Source organism: Fundulus heteroclitus, unplaced genomic scaffold, assembly GCF_011125445.2.
Source record: "Fundulus heteroclitus isolate FHET01 unplaced genomic scaffold, MU-UCD_Fhet_4.1 scaffold_108, whole genome shotgun sequence".
Lineage (NCBI taxonomy): Eukaryota > Metazoa > Chordata > Actinopteri > Cyprinodontiformes > Fundulidae > Fundulus > Fundulus heteroclitus.
In genome coordinates, this window is record NW_023396521.1 from 357,781 (window position 1) to 380,446 (window position 22,666).

A 22,666-nucleotide genomic window follows, 5' to 3' on the forward strand; every position below is an offset into this window, starting at 1 on the left:
TATGCAGCGTGTGTTTTCCTTGTTTGATGGTTTGAATAGTCATGCAATATGGAAAACTGCCTTTGCTGGGGGAAAAAATTGTGTCTTTTGTTCTTTTTTTCAGTCCCTGAAAAATGATGAGTCAGTGGCCAAGAAGGACGTGCAAAGGATTCTGGAGCTCAGCCACAAACAGAGGTAAAATGGAGCATCATGGATGATTTAAAAAAAAAGATCATAAATAAAAAATAATCAGATAAAGAAGTCAACATTTGAACTGTGATAATGATAATGGTAATCGTAATGATTTCTGGTATTTTATTAAAAAAAATCTAAAGGTAGTCCTGGTTTATCCAAGTATACTTAAGCCACAGTGCCATTTCCTTTGTGGTAAAAAACCCCTGCATTAAAACTAACAGATTCAGGAACATTTCTATGTTTTGTTTTTGTTCTGTTAACGTGTCCTGTCTGGCAGTGTAGCATTAAGAATTGCTGTCTTAATGCCAAAAAGAGCCTAACAGATTTTACTTTCACAAGTGGAGCCTTACTGCTTTCGCCATAGTGCTCCGCTTGATTTATGTATGCAAAAAGCTTTATTCGATTTTATTCTGGGACTATTTCATGTTCAATGGACACAAAAACGGGAAGGTAGAAGAAAAAACAAAGAGAAAAAGATGAGACTACATGCTAAAAGGGAGAAAAGATAAAAATAAAATAAGAGAGGAGCGAGTGCACTTGTGTATTTAAGGTTTATCTATATGAAAAATGCTCAATAGTGGTTGTGAGGAGCCAAAGACCCGCCCCTCAGAGCACCGAGGCAGACACCAGGGAAACCAGATCCCCAAAGCAAAGGTGCCCAAGAAAGACCAACACAGGGATATCTGCCTCCTACATCCCAGGGGAGAGCAAAGAGGAGCCTCAGGAAACCCCACACCAGCCACAGTGCCGGAGTGGACCATGGATCCAACCATGGGCCGTGGGCCCATGGTTGGATCCATGGCCCTGTGAATCAGCTGCCAGGGATGAGCCAGCACACAGCTGAGCATCCAGCCCCGGACACTGAGGACCACCAACGCACCAGCAGGCCAAGGCGCCAGCCAATGGAGGAGAGCAGGACGGGGGGGATGGGGGATATCTGGAACCTGAAATGTTCCAGATAAGGGGGCAGTCCAAAACCCAACCTCACAAAAAAACAAACAGTAAACCAGGTACACAGTCACATTCACAGGTTCCCACCCTGGTACCCCCACTCTTACCCACAAACAAAAAAAAAAAAAAGGGGGGGGGCGCAGTACACACACTCACTCTCCACATACATCCTATACTCCCAGGTCCAGGTACCAGCACACCAGACCTGGGAGGTGAACCTCATAATCAGCAACAATTTCTTACCTCAAGCCATCACTCTAATGAACAGCTGACTGACAAAAAAAGTGCTGTTCGTCTTTACTGTTTGTTTTTACTGTTCATATTGTCTTATTGCATATACTGCACACCAAACCCACCTACCTTTTGTACATAACACCATACATAATTCTCATTTATTCCAGCATTCCCATTTTCTGCACCCATCACACTGTGGACATGTATGTTTGCATGTGTTTGCACACCCGTCTTACTTCCACCTCCAACATAATAACAACAACAGTGGAAATAATATTTACTCCTGCATCCTTTGCACTCTCCTCATTGCGCAATCACATTATTGTTTCAATTTGCCTACTTGTTTAAAGGGTGTTCATAAGTGTTTTCTGTACTGCAGACTGTGTTTGATTTTTGTCACGGCACTATTGTGTTATGGTGTTATTGTATAAGTAAGCACATGGTGAGCATTGTACAATCCAGAGTCAAATTCCTCATATGTAAAACAACTGCCAAAAAAAACATAATCCAGCAGGATCATTGTTGCAGCAATTTCTGCACATCTATCTATCTATCTATCTATCTATCTATCTATCTATCTATCTATCTATCTATCTATCTATCTATCTATCTATCTATCTATCTATCTATCTATCTATCTATCTATCTATCTAGATAGGGTCAATCACAGATAGCCAATGCAAAGGCTTTGAAATCGGTGATGCGAGCTAGGTATTTGATCCTAGTTGGCCTTTTTGTAGCAGATAGAAGGCATTTTAAAACATTGTAATATGGTTTGTGAAACTGTGAATCAAATATGACACCAAGGTTTGTGGCTAGTGTCCAGTGCTCGAAGTCATTCAATGCATTATATGGATAATCATAACATATGGTTAGTCCCTGCATGTGATTTGATTGTGTAACATTTACCCAAGATCTTACATTAATTTGTATCGATTGGAGTTCTGATCCTTGTTTGAGCCTGTCGACTCTTCTTAAATATAAAAGATTTGGACCCCTGATCAAACTAAATAACCAAAATAACCACAAGCCACCTACTGCTAGTGGATTATTACTCGCATTACCCTATTTCCAGAAAAGTATGATTGGATTATAGAAAGAGAACTTGAAATTATTAGATAAAAGTATCCCCAATGATTTGATAATTGGTCAGTACAAAATACCCTGTGAATGACGGTCCCTTTGTTTGTTTGCTATACAACAGGGGTCTTAAACTTCAGTCCTCAAGGTCTGGTGTCCAGCAACTTTTATATTCTCTCCTCTTCAAAAAACCTGAGTCTGATAATCAGGTCATTAGCAGGACTCTGATGTCCTGCTAATGACCTGATTACCAGGGATGACCCTGCCTGACCTCCCTGATGACCAGGGAGATATCGAATGCACCTTTTCCATGGCCTCCACTTCATTGGGCTGGCATTGCAAGTATTTTGATTACAGTTTTCTTAATACCGAACTGGTATTTTTATCTGCTTTTTTTTTCATCCGTGCTCAGGAGGTAGTACGACCGGAACGAAGTAGGGCTGAAATGTGACGTGAACAGACTGCTGTTCTCTGATTGGCCGAGAGTGAGGAAGTGCAAGGAAAATTGAGGAAGGAAAATTAATAAACTGAAGAGTGACAACATTAATATTAAGTACCAGCATGAATGGATTTGGATAAACCGAAATATAATTTTATTGTATAGAAATTGTCTGTTGCCCTGCGGCAGACTGGCGACCTGCCCATTGAATGCTGCAGATAGGCACCAGCACCCTTCACGACCCCACAAGGGATGAGCGTGATGGAAAATGGATGGATGGATGTTTAGAAATAATAAACCACACTTGAAAGAAAAAAAAAAGAAAAGAAAAAAGTTGTTCACAGATCCTAATTGAACAACCGTGTGCGGTAGAAGGGAGAAGGCAAGGGAGCCACCTTCTCTGCAGGAGCTCATCAACCTCTGGGCATCACCAGGTCTGTAGGAAAACAGGGGAGTAGAGCCGAGCAGGGAAAAAGCAATGGAAAAGGGCATAAAAGTTCCAGGACACAGGACCTGAAAGACTTGAGTTGAAGACCCCTGCTATAAAACAACTGAAAATGCAAAAGTACAAAATGGCAAACTGGACGAAATGACCAGCAAATATGGTGAAATAATAGATGTCCAAGCAATCCTTAATGCAGCTTTTATTCAGTTTATGGTTTTGCCTGGTTTCATTTGAGTCATCTGCTTTGGTTTGGATATTTTGCATTTAACCTTGTATTGATAACTGCTTTCAGTATCAGCGCCTTTGAAGTTAGGTGTCTTTGTCCAGTTTCAGTGAAAAACAGTTTCACTGTTTCAATAAATTTACAGACTCATCTTATGTTGTCAATTGAGGAGTGTTAAATGTTAAACATAAAACCTCAAGATGATTTTCTTTATTAGATTTTTCACTTTCAATTCCCTATGTATTCGCTATGTAATTTACTGCAAGAAAAATAAATAGGAAAAGTGGCTTTTAACCGTTTACTACAGTTGATGCTGTTGTCTAGTTTATTTATGGTAGAGAAAGAGGCAGGCCGGCAGTGCATACAGTAAGTCAATCCTAAAACTAACTAGTATACTTGAAAATGATGACTCTGTCTTTATTTAGTGGATGATCAGAAAAACCATCTGTGATTTAGGGCTTATTTTTTACTGGACGGATGAAAACTAATTCATCAACAGCATTTTACCAGTTAGGATTGTCTGATTAATGATGTGTGTAATGAGTCTGTTCATGATTAGGAATCGTTTGTCGCCTCGCATGCTCTCTGAAATGCCAGCCTTATAAAAGTCCAACCTCTTGTGAGCAGGTTCTTGATAGCCAATCAATAGTCCATCGCAAGTCCATGGCAGCTCTCACATGTCATCAAGCTAAAAACCATAAAGCAGCAGTTTGGCTCAGTGTTGCTTACCTAGCATTTTGTGAGGCATAGCGCTTTTTTCCGGGTGTTATTAATCCACCTTTGGAATTCCACGGCTGCCAAGAGCAATCACTTGCTGACTCCATTATGGAAGATGCAGACAGGTGATTCATTGCAAGTCATTTATTTTTGACATCTCTTAACAGAGATTTGATTGCTTTCTGAAAATAATTCGGCTCCAAACTGTGACAGAACAGAGATGTTTTCCTACAGAAAAGACACACATAGTTAGAGCATAACATCTTCAGGTTTCAAATATGAGCAATTAACTGAGCTATGATTAAACAAAAGTCTCTATTCGTTCACTAAAGTGGCTTGTCGAGACTGTTCCTAAAACATTTTACCCCCCCCCCCCCCCCGGCTATTGCAGTTTGGACACTGCTGAACTTGTTTGTGACTCAAGATGTTTCCCTGTCTTAGATGCAGGAGTTATGATTATAAGTGAAAAAAGAAGGCATTGGCTGATTGCAGTAAAGAAAATGTTTTGCTGACATTTTGCTAAAGGAAAAGTCGATTGTCAAACATAATACGTGTGGAGCAGCAAGACCCTTTCTAGAGTGTTGCTGTATGTCTTGAAAGGTACTGCAGATTTATTACGTCACCATTTCTCTATTACTTGCATCGTAATGCTTTCGCATTTGCAGCCATGCTTAGAAATATTTAGCAGACTATTTGAATAACCTGGCTGCCTCTTGTGATGTGATTTCTATAAGCATTTTTCAAACAAAAGACCCACATCACTCGCCTGCCTAATTTATAATTCATTGTGCTTTGCCGTTGTCTGTGCACTGGAAAATCAAACAGTACAGAAATAGCCGCAGCCTCATCATCCACATTTACATTTACGCTAAAAACATAATAAATGCAGTAAAGGTCTTCATGCAGTAGGCTAAACAAGTTGTGGGGAATTTCAAAGGACACACAAGATGTCACAGGAAGAATTAATTTATTTTACCACAAACCCATCTAACGCAACAGTCCCCACAACCCGACCTATACGGTCCATACTCCGGCCCTAACCCCCTACCCCGATCCCAGCCCAGATGACCAATGAACCGGGAGGTGCTTCCTCCCCCACACTCTACCCTCAATATGTAAGCCCTTGCCCCATATTCCATGGGAGATTAGAAGTTCCAGCCCCAGCCGACCTCCGGGACCCAACGCCCATCCCCAGCCCAGACCCCGACTAGGTGGCTCAATCGTCCTCCAGGCCCTGGACTCCGGATGTCAGTCGGAGAACAAGGGTGTGGGAAAGACCAAACGCCTGTGTGAGAACGTTATAAATGAAATTAAATGAAGTTGGACAATAGATTTGGGGCAAAGGACGTCACAAGACATCGGGGCAGCGACGTCCCCACTCCCCAAGGTCCTACATGTGTGGCAGCGTGTTGGAGCGGGTAGAAGGAGAGGTCCGGGGATGGGGAGGAAATGATTGGGGAGCAACATTCCCTCCCAGGTAGCCAGCTCCCCCGCTGGCACAACTAGCCAACAAAGTCTGCGGGCTCAGAGGCTAGAGACAAGCGGCGAGGACCGAGAGCCAACTGTAAACCGAAACCAACACCCCAACGCCCCCTCCTTTTTTTACATTTGTATCTTTTTTGCTTTCCGAATTTAGCACCTTCTTTCTACACTGATTTTGACAAACTTTAAATGAGAAGGCTGTGCTTCAACAGTCACTTTCTTTTTGTCATTTAGTGAAGACAACATTGGTGGTCTTCAATAAGGAGTGCACAATTCCTAGTTTTCCTGCCAGGTGGTTCTCCATTCTGAGCTGTGGATCTCTGCAGCTCCTCGAGCGTTACCATGAGCCTATTGAATTATTTACTGATTAATGCCCAGTGTGTAAGTTTAAGTGAATGACTCTCTTTTTGTTGTTGTGCGGTCGTGCCATACTTCTTTTATTTTAAGATGATGGCTAGAACAGTGCACTGTGAGAAGTGTTAAATTACTTCATAATACCCATCAGCTTTATTTGTAATGAAATTAAACTACACAGAGGTCTTTATACACATAAGGAGATTTTTGAAGGCAATTGGCATGTGGTAATTTACCTTCCAAAAATCATGAGCTTGCAAAACGAAAAAAAAAGGAAACACTTCCTAAAGTTTTGAATACTTTTGCAATGCACTGTGTAAGGAAAGAAACTAGTAAACATGTATTTTGTCTTCAAGACAGAGCCAGTTGCTACTGAAAACAATTAGTTTTGATATCTAGTTATTTCAAAAAGCAGTTTGCTGCCCTGTTTATCTACATTTACCTAAAAGTGTCGCAAATGTATTTGTTTGTGTTTTCATTTTTAGCTTAGAAATGTAACAAACAGTTGTTCACCAACTCTATCGCTATTAACATAGCTGTGATTAAATTAGCTTAAAATGTGTGTTTGTTTGTTTTTTACTCTCTACTAAATAAAAACAATACTATATAGTAAGGTGGACTACACAAAATCAGTTTTGTCTCAAAGAACTGTGCTTAAGAAAGCCATTCAGAGGTAGAGTAGTAAAGGACTCTGAGAGAGTGAGGACGATGTGCTAACAGGGTGTTTCTCACTTCCCTGCCACTTGACAGAGAGGAGATGAAGTCCCTCCAGGCAGCCCTGCAGAAGCAGCTGGATGAGGCAAATGAGAGAGCTGAAAAGCAGCAGGCCACGGTAAGACAGCAATGACCTCACCATCAGCGCTCGGTCTCCTCTAACCAGCCCCGTCACCTGTCACACAGGCCCCCTCGGTGATCGACGCTCATTACACAGCAGCTGGGTCTCCCTTCCATCTCACAACTCCAAACTGAAACTCTAATACAGCAGGAGAAAAACCTTGTGCCACGTCTTGTTTGTTTGGACCCAAATCGAATGTGTTTGTTACCATGCAAAATAAGGAAAAATAAGCAAGAGATTGTATTTAAAGGGATGGTAGAGTGAATGTTTTCCCTCATTTGCTGAATCAGGGAATATTTAGATTTACTTTCCAAAGTTTTGAGCTGGGACTATAAATCTTATACTTATTCAAATGTTTCACAACATCAAATACTAGTGCCACTGTAAATAAAAGGGACAAAACTATTGCAAAAACTATTTATTTAAATTAACTACATATGTTATGATTTCTACCTACTGCATGTAATGTTACATTAATGCTCTGTTTTACTGTCAAACAAAGGCCACCAACACTTTTAAGAAGGGTAAAGATAAAGGTAGTTAAATGCAACTCTATGTTGGTGAAGATTCTCAGTCATTTTATTTTGTTTTTTTTTTTTTTTTTTTTTGGGGGGGGGGGGGGGGGTTCATGATTCTCTGTTTATTACCAGAGTAATAACATCCTGGGATTGTATAAAGTAACTGTTGTGTTTAGATGACACGTAGGAGGGCAAATATAGAGGCATTAAACCAAGAATGGATATATAGATAAAAATAAAACACCAATAAAAACTCAGCCATGATTCAGCCATGTATTCGATTGATTCAATTTACCCTTTATTATAAAATAAAAGGCTACTTCAGACTCACTTCCAAGTAATTAAATTCGAGCTTCGGCTTTTTACATGTGAAGATACAGTATCTAAGGTTATTGAATTCCTACTTCAGCAGAGCATAACCACTTATCAAGGAAAATATGGTATGTTTTATGTCCTCTACATATCCAGACAATACTGTGCTAATAGTCAGTTTGAAATAATAGTCAAAGTTCAAGTTTAAAAAAATTATCACTAATCATGATATAATTTAAACTTTACAGATACAAGTTTTGTTCAGTTTATTTTCTCCACAATCCTGCTTTTCATAAACGTGCCTTAACAGCAACAAACTGGTGAGATTTCAAATGAAGTCAATTTATTTCACGACAACAAGTCATTAAAATCCCACCGAGGTTATGACTTTCAATCAGCATACCTAATGTTTGCTAGTGTTTTTACTAGTTCTACTACCAAACACTGTGAGACAAAAGGTTGAACAGATTGAAGAAAGATGAAGTTTTTTTTTTGTATCAGAGCAACGTTTAAAACCCTGCCATTTGTTTGCACTTGTCAAGAAAAAAAAGATAAAAAATAAAATCTCCTGCTATGAAATGAATGGGCATGAATATTACCTGATTGAATACTTATGGTTTTGGTTCTAAAAAGGACTCTCAAAGGGCTACTCCTATAACGACTCACTGCCAATTATTCAAAGTTTCATCTTATAATTTTTATGTAAAGATAAATTAGGTGCTGATGTTCTTGCTGTAGATGACAGACCCTAGTGATCTGTAAAAAATTAAGCATTTCATTTTAAACTACTTTCTTAGGCCATTACATATGCTGACAGTACTCTGCTAATAGATATACTGCACTGACTGGCCACATTCTGGTTGTACAAAAAGATCACAAGATCAAAACGAAATATAAAACCTTATAAATGTGTAATTTTTCAGTAAATTTTTATTTCTTCACATGGTGTGAACAACAGTAATGTAAAAGTGTTTAATCTTTAGACCAGGAAACCATTTTAACACAAAATATAACCTGAATAAAAATAAGTTTTCAAAAGATAATTTAATTTATTAAGTTAAAAAAGCGGTTCATGCGATCCTTGCCCTATGTGAAAAAGTAATTGCCCCCTAATTTTTCCATTCTTGGAGACAAGAACTGCCATCAAGTGTTTATAATAACTGTGAATATGTTTTTTTTTTATTATTCATCACTGTGGAGGAATTAAATTCATTTAATTCAGTAGCAAAGGAAGTTTCTGAACATAAACAATCTGTTTAACATGATGCCATATCATTGGAACCTCATACAAGTATGGAAAGTGGGTCAAACATGGTGTATTGTTGTGCTACATAACCCAAATGTCCTTGGTAATCAACTGTTGGCCAGATATGCTCCTTCAGGACTCTCTGGCAAAGAGCAGAATTAATGGTACCATCAATTTTGCAAGATGCGACGGGAGCCACCAGCTTTGTCTTGTCAGTCCCCAAAATATTTAGCAAAAGTCTTTTTTGTCATATATTAGATGAATCTCACTGTGGTTTTCCCTGGAGTCCCAAAGATTCAGAAAGGCTTTGTAACCCTTTCCAGCCTGGGAAACGTTCCATGTTTACATGGACATAAGTAATCAGAATAAAGGGCTGATTGGAGGAAATTGGGGAAAAATGCCCCGACTGCGCATGTGTGCCCTATGTCTCTCTTCTTGTAATGCAGGAAGACCAACAGCATGTGTAAATTAAACAAATTTTGTTAATGATCTGGAACATACAAGTGTGACTGAAAGCATAAATAAAAGAAGCCCTTTAAGGTTCAAAGCTTTTTTCTGTACTAAAATCCTGTCAAGCCATCCTGTGTCAAAACAGCACAGATCTGCCTTCATGTTAAAAGAAAAGTCCCTTTTTTTACAGAAACAGCTTGTTAAAATTTTCACTAAGTTACAACAGCTAAAATCCTGAAAATAAAGATTGACTTGTCCTTTTGCAATATTGTTGACAATGAGCTCTACATTGTCAGAAAGATAAATGCTTACTGCATAACTTAAACTCCCTAGAATTGGTTCTCACTTGTTCAAATATGAAATAATAATTCTGCCGTGAATTGGACAACAGCATTGACTCATGGAATACAAGTGGATTTGATATTAAAAAGAAATCTGAAGAGGCGACTTCAGTACTGACTCACTCCCAATTATTTAAAGATTCAGCTTGGCCTTATGTTATGTAAAGATATTTTAGGGCATTGACGTTCATGGAGCCACATACAGCTTTCCTTTGCCTCATATTTTCTGTTGTCCTGGGAAAACACCCTTCCCCTTCGGTGAAAATGAAGTTATACATTTTTCTCTCCTTCAGCCTGAAAGTCGCGCACAAAGGGAATGACCCAAAACCTGACTTACGTGTTTTATCCAAGATAAAGAGATTTTTGAACTGTCTGACACACTGAACATAAGGGGGGACACAAGTTAGTCTCTTAAAGTCTTGTTTTACCCCTTAAACCTTTTTCTGAAGAATTACTGCCATGACACCATTTACTCCACCGACCCAGCCAACACTAGAGCTCTTCTTACCTCTGTGTGGTTTGTTCTCTTGTTTATCATGTGAATATTTGCCATCATGTGACATGAAATGTGGCTAAACAGATGCGGTAGGAATGTTAAGTCGCCGTCGCTGTGGCTGCTAAGAGATGTTCTCTTCCACTGTCACATTTGTGGCATCCTTCAACCATTTTTTTTCCCTGCCCAGAATATATAAATTGATGTCTTAAATGACTGCCTCTTACTGTCTAGATGCAGACGGAATAGTTGTGAACCAGGGATGAATGCTTTCTCTGCTGTACCATTTTCTCTTCCCTGTTTACTGAGCAGTGTTTGCTGCATTGACCTACTGTATGTCAACAGCATCACTGAGCTGATGCTTGGGGTATTATATATATATATATATACTCCCATATATAAGAGACGAGGCCTCTTCTCCAATAATATGAATTAAACAAAACAACACATTTACATGATTGCTGTTATAAAGATTATCTTAAAAACCTCTCATTCAGGATGACATAAATATCCTGCTATTTAGTCCAATTATATGATAAACTCTATATTTGTACCTTGTATTTGAAATCTTATAGTCATTCAAATCAGAATCAGAAGTATTTATCTTCTGCGTTTATTCTAATGAGGGCACTCATGGCAGCAGACAAAGAGGACAATGCTTAAACTTGTCCCACCAGTACAAAATGCCTGTATTTTAGTTAATTTCACACAAGTCAAACTGTCATTCTCATCGATGTTACACTTATTTTCTTCAAAAAGCTACTGTCCGGAAATATGCAAATGTCCGTGCTTAAAACCCAGTAATTAAAACAATAGCCTTTTTAGTCCATGATCTAAATAATACATTTATTATTAAGTGTTGTTTTTTTTCTCTTTAAAATCTAAAGTGCAGTGGCAGTATTTTTCCCTGTCGCTGTTTTTCTAACCATTCCCTCAGGCTGTGGCAGTGACTGAAAGGCTCAAACATGAACCTCGATGTTATCATGTGCTGCTCGGAGATGTGAGTCAACTGGCGAGACTTAGTTTACTATTCCCCGGGGTGGATACCTGGCATGAGGTCACCAGCCCCATGAATCTTTCCCTTTTTGTCCCTGGGACTATCTTGACGACCTCTCCCAAGGACATACAACATTTGGGGAAAAAAAAAAAAAATAGTCTAAATGGGGAAAGGCAGAAACATTCCAAACCAAAGCCTATCTCTCTGATACACAACCACCTAATGTATTTGTTTGGTTGCCCATGGCAGGAGTTTGCCATCTGCAGTAGATGTTTGAACCTCCATTTGGCTGAAATCAGCACACACACACACACACAGGCCTCACGCCTGCACCGGGAAACATGCTGAGCTGTTGATAAAAGCATTGCCAAAAACAAAGATATCACTCTGGCACAATAAAAATATAAGCCAATAAATCAGGGACTGTGTACAAAATGGGATAAATGTGTCAGTGTATCACATTTCTAGAAGTCTGTACTTAAACATACCGACATTAGATTCTCCTTACGAAGCACTAAATGGAATATCCCATGTTCCAGTTTTGGTTGGAAATAAAAGCCTTTTAAATCCGGATGAACTGACATTTAAATAGTTAAAAAATATAAACATTTATGTCTTAAAAGACTCCAGAAGGCCACTAAAGAGAAACTATGTTTATTAGTTGGAAATATATCTAAACACTGGTAAAATGCGACCATGAAAAATAATTTCAGATGTTTTTAGATATTTATTGTAATATCATATTGCGTAACTGGAAAACAATTGACTGAAAGGAAAAAAATAAAAACATCAAATTTAATTATGTTTTAAGTTAATTAAAAAAACACTTTTTGATTCAATTTGTGCGTTCAGTCTTATTTGATAGGAGTCTGACAGCATTCTGACATCTTGATTTAGGAATATTTTCCTACTATGCTTTGCAAAAGTCCTCCAGATGTATCAAATTATGAGAATATCTCTTGGCCACAACACTTTTCAAATTGTCTGAGATATGTTTCTGGATTTTAGCGAGGTTGTTCCAATACCCTTATTTTCCTTCTGGTGAAGGCATTATTTTTCTTCATTGTTTTTAAATGTAAGCTTGACCTCATATTGATGTTAAAAAGTAAAACCTCTCTTCATCTTCAACTTTTCAGCAGACAATAAAAAGTTTTGGGTCAAAACTTGGTGTACTTCCATTTGGTGAGGATAGTTTTTGTGCCAAACCTACTCTATGGAAGTAAGACAAGACATTTATGTTTGCTTTCATTAAACTGTAAACTGTGTTTTTTGATTAAGCTTACTTCTTCATTCTAACAGAGCGTCTTGACAACAACTCTTACAATGTTGGAAAGCTTGTTAATTTCCCCTTAAATGGCGTTACGTTTGTAAGGAAAGTCCATATGTGAATTGAGCAGCTGAGTAGAGTATATAGGGAGCACGCTTTTAAAAACATGCCAAAACATCTTTTGAGTTTAGGTGGTAGCAATGTGGGGTGGCTTCTCCCTCACTGGAAAAAGACAAGGCTTGACATTATTGGAAGCAATATCCATGCAGATAGCTATCGAGACGAGATTATACAACACAAGTGATTCTCATATCTCCACTGTTGGGGATTGACTCTATCCCTAAACATGTCAAGGGCCCACAGTTTGGATGTGCTGCTCATGCCAAAAAGACCCATGCAGCCCCACTGGTTGATGGAAAAAGCTGGTTGAAGACCGGACACTGGGGAGCATTTGAATTACATTGCTGGAGACGATCCCGTAGCAGCGCGTCACTATAGAGGACTGAATGATAAACCTCATTTGAAAGAGGATTTTAAAAAAGTATTAGTGGAAATGTGTACATAATAATGCAACCATGTTGCTGTAGCACTTATTTTTGCCATCTAGCATATTTGTTTGCATTTTTTTTCATTTGACTTGTATAGATAAAACTCACAAACTCAGATTTTTTTTTTACCTCACAAAAACCTGCCATTTTAGTTCCACTTTTTATATATAATTGCAAAGATACCCATATTACTACTATTGTGTGAAGTCTGTAATTCAAATGTAACAGCCATTTAACTTCCATTTAACACAATCAACATTGCAAAGGCCAAACCGTAATCAATTTAATTAAATGACATTTAGCGCTCTAATGTAATGCTCTGTCTTTATTTTAAAGTTGTATCTTTTATCTGTACTATTCTAAGGGGCATTGACAATGACTTAATATGACGTTTAATGTAATCATGACTTTTGAATGAATGAGTCTACTGGTAAATTTTATATTTTGTTTCGTTATATTTATGAATTGTTGTGGTTTAATGGCAAATCTATAAATCCAGTGCATTTGATTCCAGATTTATTTGATTTTCTACTTTTAGTAGCAGTGATTGTGTGATGAAGCAAATGTGTGGTAATCCGCAGCTGAAACAGTTCTCCCCAATGGCATGAGTAATTTTTGCTAAGAGCTAGACTACAAAGCTGTTTAAGAAGATTAGTAACATATTTTTTTTTTCTAATTCTTTGTGACCCATTTTTAACAATTCAGGAACAAAATTACTTTGATTCACATCATTTGTTCAAGTTGGGTGGGCATAGTTAATGTTCAAAATTTTCAAACATTAGGAAATTATATGTATATGTAAAAACACCATTTTCTGAGACAACCAGAGCCTTTGAATGCAGGCCTTTTAAAAACATATCCTTCACTATTAGGCATAATCATGTATGTAAAAGCAAAGCCTGTTGCTCTCCTGCTGTATTTGATATCAGTAATGTAATTGTGTTTACTTGTCTTTTTTATTTTTAGTTTTATTTTTTTTACCAAAAGAGGGTTCTAATATGAAAATAAATTGTTGTATGTCTCACTGGAGCAGCTAAAAAATAAGTTAATGAAAGCTTTAGATTTAAAAATATAAATATACAGTGAAGTGAATACCATTTCTTCTGATTCTTTTTTTGTTGTTGAAGGAATTGCCTCTTAGACATTCGTTCTAGCACGCCTCACATGACATATAAACATGTACACACACACACACACACACACACACACACACACCTACTCAGTTTGCTTCTCTGATTGCGTTTTTGTTCCTCTTTTGTTCTCAGATAAAATTTCTGAAAGTGGAGATGGAGAAAAAAACCAAAATCATCAAGGATTTACAACAAGAGGTGAGTCATCAACGTATCATCAAAGGCTGGGAAAAAATCCCAACACACAGCCATAAGGTACATGTATCAAACATATCTTGTTGTGATTTTCCCATCAAAGTTCTCTGTCCCCTTGCCTTGTTTAGATCAATTTAATTTAATGATTTTCTGAGTTTGCCAAATGACTTCTGACAATCCGATGGGACTCGGGAAAGGGCTTGTTAATTTCAATCAAAGGTGGACATTCACTGGGTTGAACACAAGGATTCTCGCAACTATTTTGTGAACGCAGGAGTGCATTCTTTGATCATCACTGCAGTCTTGATTGCAATTGTTGGATGAGAATGTGGCCATTTTTTTTCAAGTACCTCCATGCATGCTTGTCAATACCAGGACAAAAAGGTTTGAAGCCTTAAACAGCTGCAGAAAAAACTTCAGCTTCAACTAAACTTTCACTATGACTTCATACTGTTTGTGATTTAGCTTGTTATCTGCAGGAAAAACAAAAGATTGTACACTTATAAAAGGAATCAAAACAACTTCTGCCCATTAAATGGAACATGGCTATACTGGCAGTCGGAGACTTTATAGATGTTTTATGCCAGTAGGTTGGATGTTTTATTATCTTCGCTTAAGGGATGTTGGGGTTAGCTATGTGATGAGAAAACAAAGGGACCCTTATAGAGCAGTATTGTGACAACTGAGATAAAATTCTACAGTCCCATGTAATTAATCTTGAGTGACTTTTGTAAATATAGAGGGCCTTTTTCACAGATCAGTATTGCTGGAAATATCAAGTAATAGATTGAAACAATCTGTTAATTGTCTGTATTTTAAATATGTAGAAAGCTTCATTTCTACATTGGTGTTTGATTCAGCAGAGAAACATTTGAAGTGTAATTCATACCAAACAATTTGTAATTTACTTTTAAACTACATTGTTTCTTAACTGGGAAGCAATAAAAAAATACTTGTGTAATGTTTATGTAATACAGTAAAAGAGAATGTTTTCAATTGCATCAACCTAATAATTTAAATCCCTGGACCATGATGAAACTGTTCTGAAAAGTGATAAATATTGCTCAAAGCTGGTCTGTAGGAATTTTTTTTATTTATTTTTTTTTGCCAGGTGCTCAAATTAATTGGGGACCAGTTCTGATTAAACTTCTGTTTTGGTAACATGATCAAGTGCCTCAGATTAGGAACCAAACAATGACATAATGACATCAAATTACTGCAGTCAAGCTGTTCTGAGAAGTACCTGTCGCTGTGCAGGTTTCTGTGCATTTATCAAATGTAGGATCACAGCAGATGTGCTCATACTTTTTTTTTCATTTTAATCAGTTTTCCACATCTTATGTGGTTGTTTTTTATTAGTTACAACTGATCATTGTTTAAACTCAAAAGTTGTTAAAATCTTTTGTCATAGTCTGTTCTGCAGTTTCCAAATGAAACATATGCTGTCTTGTCTTGTATTCTTGAGCTCCTGACCTCTGGAAATATGGCACATTTGAAATTTTTTAACTCAGTGTCTCAATATTTCACTGAACTGAACAGTTGCCAGCGTACTGGCCAGAGGGAACATTGTGCCATCCTTAGCAGGGTAGAAAGGGCCAAAGTCACCAAGCGGAATAATTCTATCAGTCCCTCGTGGCTACTAAAATACATAACTCACAAAGGTCAAAGTAGATTCAGTTGAATCCTTGTCATTGTTGTTTTTTGTTTGGTTGGTTATTTTATTTGCATTCTGGTGTTTTAATGGCTCAAATTATAGTTTGACAGTTGCAACAGATTAGTTTATTTCAGAATGTGAAAGTAGACCTATACAATACAGGTTCATACTTTAGTACACCGAGGTATTTTGATTTCTTCCATTAGTACTAAGTCCATTTAAAATGTATTATTACTTTTTTATCTTTTTCTTACACTTCTAATGACCATCTGAAAAGTGAGGCATGCAATTTTTTTTTAATTCAGCCTGTTTTTAGAATCAACTTTTACTGCAATTGTCACTGCAAGTTTTCAGAGGGAGCAGACTACCAGGTCAGGTATTCCACGGTTATCCCTGAGCTGTCTTAAACCAGCTGTGTTGGATGGCCTCACACGTGTTGTTCAGAAAAATAACGTGCCCTAAACTGTGGATCATTTGTAGTAGCTGATTTCCTAAATGTAATCAGAGCTATGACTGCACTCATGTTGCTATATCCATGCTCAACTCAGGATTCCACTATACTATACTAACAATTACAGTTATTCTCGTTAAAATAGTAATGTTGGGAATAACATATGAGCAGGCTCCGTGCGTGTTGTCTGACTTCTAAGTGATTTTTTTTTTAATGTAACATCCTGAATCATTTTAAAGATATATAGCAGTTCACAAAGTGTGTGTAGTGACAGACATCGTCATCGAAATAGCCAATTTCTTTAATGAGATGCTGATGTCACGCAATGAGCTGTTGGTTTGCTGTAATTAACTGCGAATATCCCTCGATGTGTCTCTGTGACTATCTGACTGTGTCGTTATTTGAACACGTGATGTGTGCCTTCCTGGTATTTATACTAATTTGCGCATGTGAACTTCTACATTTTCCCTCGCATATCTGGATGTATTAAGGCAACGTGTGCATTGACACAGCTACGTACGGTTTTACTGTACACATCTGATGGTTTTGTGTGCCGCAAGTTTCAAAATTTCTCGCTTACACCAACTTTTAATGGTAGCTGCACACTCTTGTATGCATGAAGCCCCAGAACACATTCTTTTACATTTTTCCTGGTTGCCCTTATTGTCTTGTGGCAAACTGCAGCCGAACTTCCTATGACTTTCTTTCAACAATGGTTTTTGCAACATATTAGAGATGATGGTGGACATTCAACCAAATAAATGTATGTGTATATATATATATATATATATATATATATATATATATATATATATATATATGTGTGTGTGTAGAGTATTTGCCTGGATATTAATGCACTTACGCTGTAATATCAAACATGGAATGACTTTTAATGAGTGTTTTTTGATTAGATATATTAGATTTGCTCTTGCTGTTGCATGTCCCTCTGCATGAAGTAATCAGAGATAAATGCAGAGACACTTCAATAATCAATCAAGTGATTTTCACAGAAGGAGTTTGTACACATCTGCGATATTCTGCAGAAGATCAGTTTAACTGACTAAATGACCTATAAAGAGGGCCGTGATTTAGCTTTGTGATTAACAATTAGATATTTATTTACTATCACATAGCACCTGATTTTGGATGAATCACAAACAGAAACGGTAATGAGGGGGCATAAAAATGTCAGAGTGTTGCTCACAGCCAGTGCAGCTTCTGTATGATTCTATGTTTTCACATGTTCTTAACCCGCTCCTACCACTAATCCTTATTACCATAAGCCAGTCATCAATGCACACACTAATCTCGCCAAAACAAAGAGCTGGCAAACAGCTTTGCCAATTGTTAGACTTGATTTAGAGTTAACTGAGCTGTAATTGGAGAGACACGGTAAATTATCTGTACTTTTTAATGAAAACTGTTTAGATGTTTTGCTACAGCAAAGGTGGTGCGGAAGTTATTTACTCACAATTACAATGCTGGGAAGAGGCTGGAGCAGCAAGCAGTGGGAGGCACAGACAATAAATTATTTCACAAACACACAGTTGTCCCCCCTGCCGCATCGCTGTTGACATTTTAAGATCTGCCTTCTCCCTTACAGATCTACATATCTTGTAGGTTAGGGGGCTTTTACAATCACAGAACGAGTTGTTTGCAGTAAATAGAAGTCAAAGAACTTTTGACATCTGTGCCCTGTTGACATTTAAATCACAGCTACATGCAGAGTATTATGAGAAACATTTCCTTGTACTTGTTATGTTTTTTGGCCTGCACAATGGAGCTGTTGTTAGCACTGTTGCCCAGCAGCAAGACAATCCTGGGTTTGAATCCCGGCCTGATCTCCTTGTGCATTCGTGGGCTCTCTCCAGGTACCCTGGATTCCTCCCACGATGCAACAATATGAATTGGTTACTGTAAATTTTCCTTGGGTGTGGTAGTGTTTTTTGTCTTATGTGTCTCAATGTCATATATGTAGCAGTGCCAACATACCCACCTCCCCACAACATTGTATTCTGAGACAATTATCACGAATAAATCCTTCCAACCTTTTTTTTTTCCTGAAAATATCTAAAAATTTGCCCTTAAAGATGATGTGAGGAATTACTGTTCAAATCCTCTGAAGGCAGGTGGTTCAGGCATCTGATTAGGAGACTGCTGACATTGCACTCTTTGTGGGTTTTCTGTGCTTATCCCACTGAGCTGGAGGAGGCTTCTATAGAGAGGAATGTCTGGGTCTCACATCTGGATGGATGGATGGATGGATGGATGGATGGATGGATGGATGGATGGATGGATGGATGGATGGATGGATGGATGGATGGATGGATGGATGGATGGATGGATGGATGTATGGATGGATGGATGTATGGATGGATGGATAGATGGATGGATGGATGGATGGATGGATGGATGGACGGACGGACAGACGGACGGACGGACGGTGGAGCTAGTGGAGCAACTGCTCATCTATTTGACTCAAAGAAATATTATCAGAAACTTATCACGATTACAATTTTTAGACCTTACTCACACCAATCTTTGCCTTTAATTTGATTTAATAATTAATAATAATAATCAAGGTCAAAGTATCTTTATTAGTCTCACTGGAGAGGAATTTGCCTTGGATACAAGGATCAGCTGCATCGTACTACATATACAATCACTAATAAAAGGAGTCTCAGTAAAATACTAAATAAATATACAATATTAAGAATAGTTCATAGGTCACAGTTTGACTAAAACAATCATATTAAACTGTGCAAATCAACCTTTTGTTTGCTGCTGTAGCACATAAGAGGTCGACCTACGTGTCCTTGCCCTTCCCCTGTTGTTTTATAGACAATGGGATAATAATAATAATAATAATAATAATAATAATAATAATAATAATAATAATAATAATAATAATAATAATAATCTGGTTTGATCCAGTTCAACTTTTTTGCCAGTTTTATGTTGTGTGGTGGGAATAACGTATTAGTTTAATTTAGCAACTCCCATTTTACAACATAATCAGGCAGCTATGGATAGATGAAAATAGATGAATGACAATAGGTAAGCTCTCAATGACCATACAACACAGAGTACAAACACATTTTAAAATTTCTAGATTTGAGGCAGGAATTTACCAAATTCTGGATTAGGGCTCTAATAACTGCACTGCGTGCCTCCTCATTACCAGGGAACACATAAAGCAACAGTTTATTGGATAATCCAGTCACACTTTGACCAATATATATTTTGAAAACATTTCATTCTTTAGCCTTACAACCTACAAAATGCCCTGCAAAATAATAAATCATAAAGACTTGAGAACAACTAGTTAATTGAAGTGTAAAAATGACCAGCAACGTAATACTGGAGATAACACAAATGTGCTTAACAACCATTTTAATCTTTACTAGTTTGCTGTTTTTATCTATTTAAAGGGTGCCATTTTGTATTAGTTGGAAGAATTGTGGCCAGAATGTGCTGTTAGTTATTATCTTAAAAGTTTATTTGATTTCTTGAAATCATTTCATGACTCACTGTGGGGACCAGTCATACATTTAGAAGCACTTAGATTAGTAATTACGACAGACCTAATCATAAAACCTTTAGATTTGGGCTTTTTGTTTTTTTTTACCACAATCAATATGTGGATGGTGATTTGTTATGTATTAGTAAATTGTCTAGTAGTTAACCCATTGCACCCCAGCGCTTCAAGAAACAATTTGGAAAATAGAGAGGGAGTGAAAGGACCCAAAAGTGAAGAGCACTGACATCACGGTATGGTGAAAAGAAGCAGTACAGCAGATTATCCGCTGAGTCATGCCATATGGCAGTGTGACTGACACACACAGTTAATGTTTAGATTATTAATGTTTTTTGTTATTAATAGAAACAAAGGCCTCTTCCATAGATGGTACCTTTCTGTACTATGTTACTGTAATGACAGTATGACTGACTTAGCATAAAAATTGTTATGGGGCGTGCTCCTATGGCGCAGGGGTAGAGAGCACGACCCATGTATGGAGCATTAGGCCTCGACGCGTCTGACTTAAGGTCGGTCCTTCACTGCATGTCTCCACCCCCTTTCTCAACCCCCCTTTTCTGTCAAGTCCACTTTGAAAAAATGTGCCAGTAGTGCCCCAAACAGTCAGAAAAGAAAAAAAAAATAGTTATGAGCAAACAAATGCCTTGTTCAAGAGCTCTTTATACATTTCTTTAATTTACCTTGACATAGAATATGCTAATAATTGAGTGTTTACTATACAGGGAGCATTGAACCTACAGTTTTAATGTTCAATGGGAATGAATCACAAGATTGTTGGGGGTTTTCTGGTGAATGATGCATTAAAATGTTATAGTGACTAGATTAAAATTAATACTGTATGAAAGCACACTTTCTAGCACTGCACTAAAGTAAAGCTGTTACAAATTACATTAAAAAATATGAAACAATGTTGATAAACCATGATCTTTATCATTTGGCAAAAAACACCTTGAGCTCCTCTACGTGAGAGTACTATACATTATCCCACCAGTTACATTTGGGACCGATCATACAACACATGTTTCATATATTAATATTATTTGTTTACAAATCTTCATTTGTTCAAAGAGCTGCCATTGGGACCTGATTTGGGTATTTTCATGTCTGGGGTCAATTTTGTATTAAATTGGTTAAGCATACTATTCTGGATGCTTATAAAACACACTGAAAAGATCTACAGTTTGAAAAATGTATGATCTTTGATCAAGTTAAATGGTAAATGGCCTTCACTTGTATAACTCTTATCAAGTCCCCAAAGTGCTTCACACTACAATCGGTCAATCACCAATTCACATGCTGACGGTGGCGATCTACCTTGTAGCCACAGCTGCCTGAGGCAGACTGACAGAATCGAGGCTGCCATACATTCAGCGCCACTGGGTCCTCTGACCACTCCCATGAGGCAAAGCAGGTGAAATGTCTTGCCCAAGTGCATTACAACTGAGACAGTCAGTCAATCCAGTGTTTGCAGGACAGCCCTCCCACAGCCCTCCCTAGCTCCTGCCCCACTGTCGTCCCCAGGTTGGGAAACTGCCTACACAAGCTATTAGCTTTTAAAAGACTGTTAAATAACTGACTTTAATAACAACAAAAGTAGTGCTTACTGTATAGATACATATAAGTTCTCCTCTCTAACCCCTTCCATTCTTAACTTAGCACATCAGTGACAGTCAAAACAGTCTCTCCACAAGGTTGAAATACTGCTATAAAGACAGTCTAGAAAAACTACTGTTCAACTTTAGCAATGGCCCCCAGAGTTTTGACTTGACGAATGGCAATGTATGTTACATTCAGGGAACTTAATAGAGTCATTAAAAGAGTTACGTTAAAGTTTTTTGTTTTCTCAAAAAACGGCTATGTGAGGTCAACATATCTGAGTTATGTGCACACTTGTGTGGAGCAAGGAACAATTCAATCTCCCATATTATGTTGCTATATGTGTTTTAAACATTTTAGCACCAGCCTTTGTGCCTCATTTCAGGATTTGCCTTCATTGGGAATGTATGCTGAAAATGTTTTTTGCAATACCATTATTACAGAGATGTGATTTTTGTTGTGAAGTTCATAGTAATTCCTGACTAACCTTAAAGGAGTATCTAGAACACAAACAATGTCCTTTGTTCACATCAGTCCCAGCTTTTGAAATGTCTTTTTATGTTGCATATTATTGTGATGTCCATCATGGTGTCACTGGGGACGCTTTATGGCTGCAATTCACTGTCAAGCCGTCATCAATGATTTGCTTTCAAGGCTTATTATGAGCATTTTGCAGGAGAATGATTTACAGGCTTACTTGGATCCTGCTGGGACCCATCAGGTTCTCACGGAGCATTGTAATAGGCAGTTTTGCCACCACAGTGCTGATATATATATATATATATATATATATATATACATATATATATATATATATATATATATATATATATATATTTATATATATATATATATATTTTTTTTTTTTTTATTTTTTTTTTTTTTTTTTTTATGGCTTCACATCATTGTTCTCCTCCTTTCGTGTCTTCTGAATGTAATTTTTCAGGGTGAAGGGCAGACGAAAAAAATTGCATCACAGCATTCACTGGATGTCTT

General features: G+C 37.6%; 1 protein-coding gene across 1 annotated transcript in view; it reads left to right on the forward strand.

The window, feature by feature from the left end:
- Positions 1-22,666, forward strand: part of luzp2 (leucine zipper protein 2) — a 222,369-nt gene that overhangs the window by 106,221 nt on the left and 93,482 nt on the right. The window contains exons 3-5 of the mRNA XM_036128687.1: positions 104-174; positions 6,850-6,931; positions 14,372-14,434. Of these exons, the coding sequence (XP_035984580.1) occupies positions 104-174; positions 6,850-6,931; positions 14,372-14,434 (216 nt within the window). The remainder of the gene's footprint in view (positions 1-103; positions 175-6,849; positions 6,932-14,371; positions 14,435-22,666) is intronic.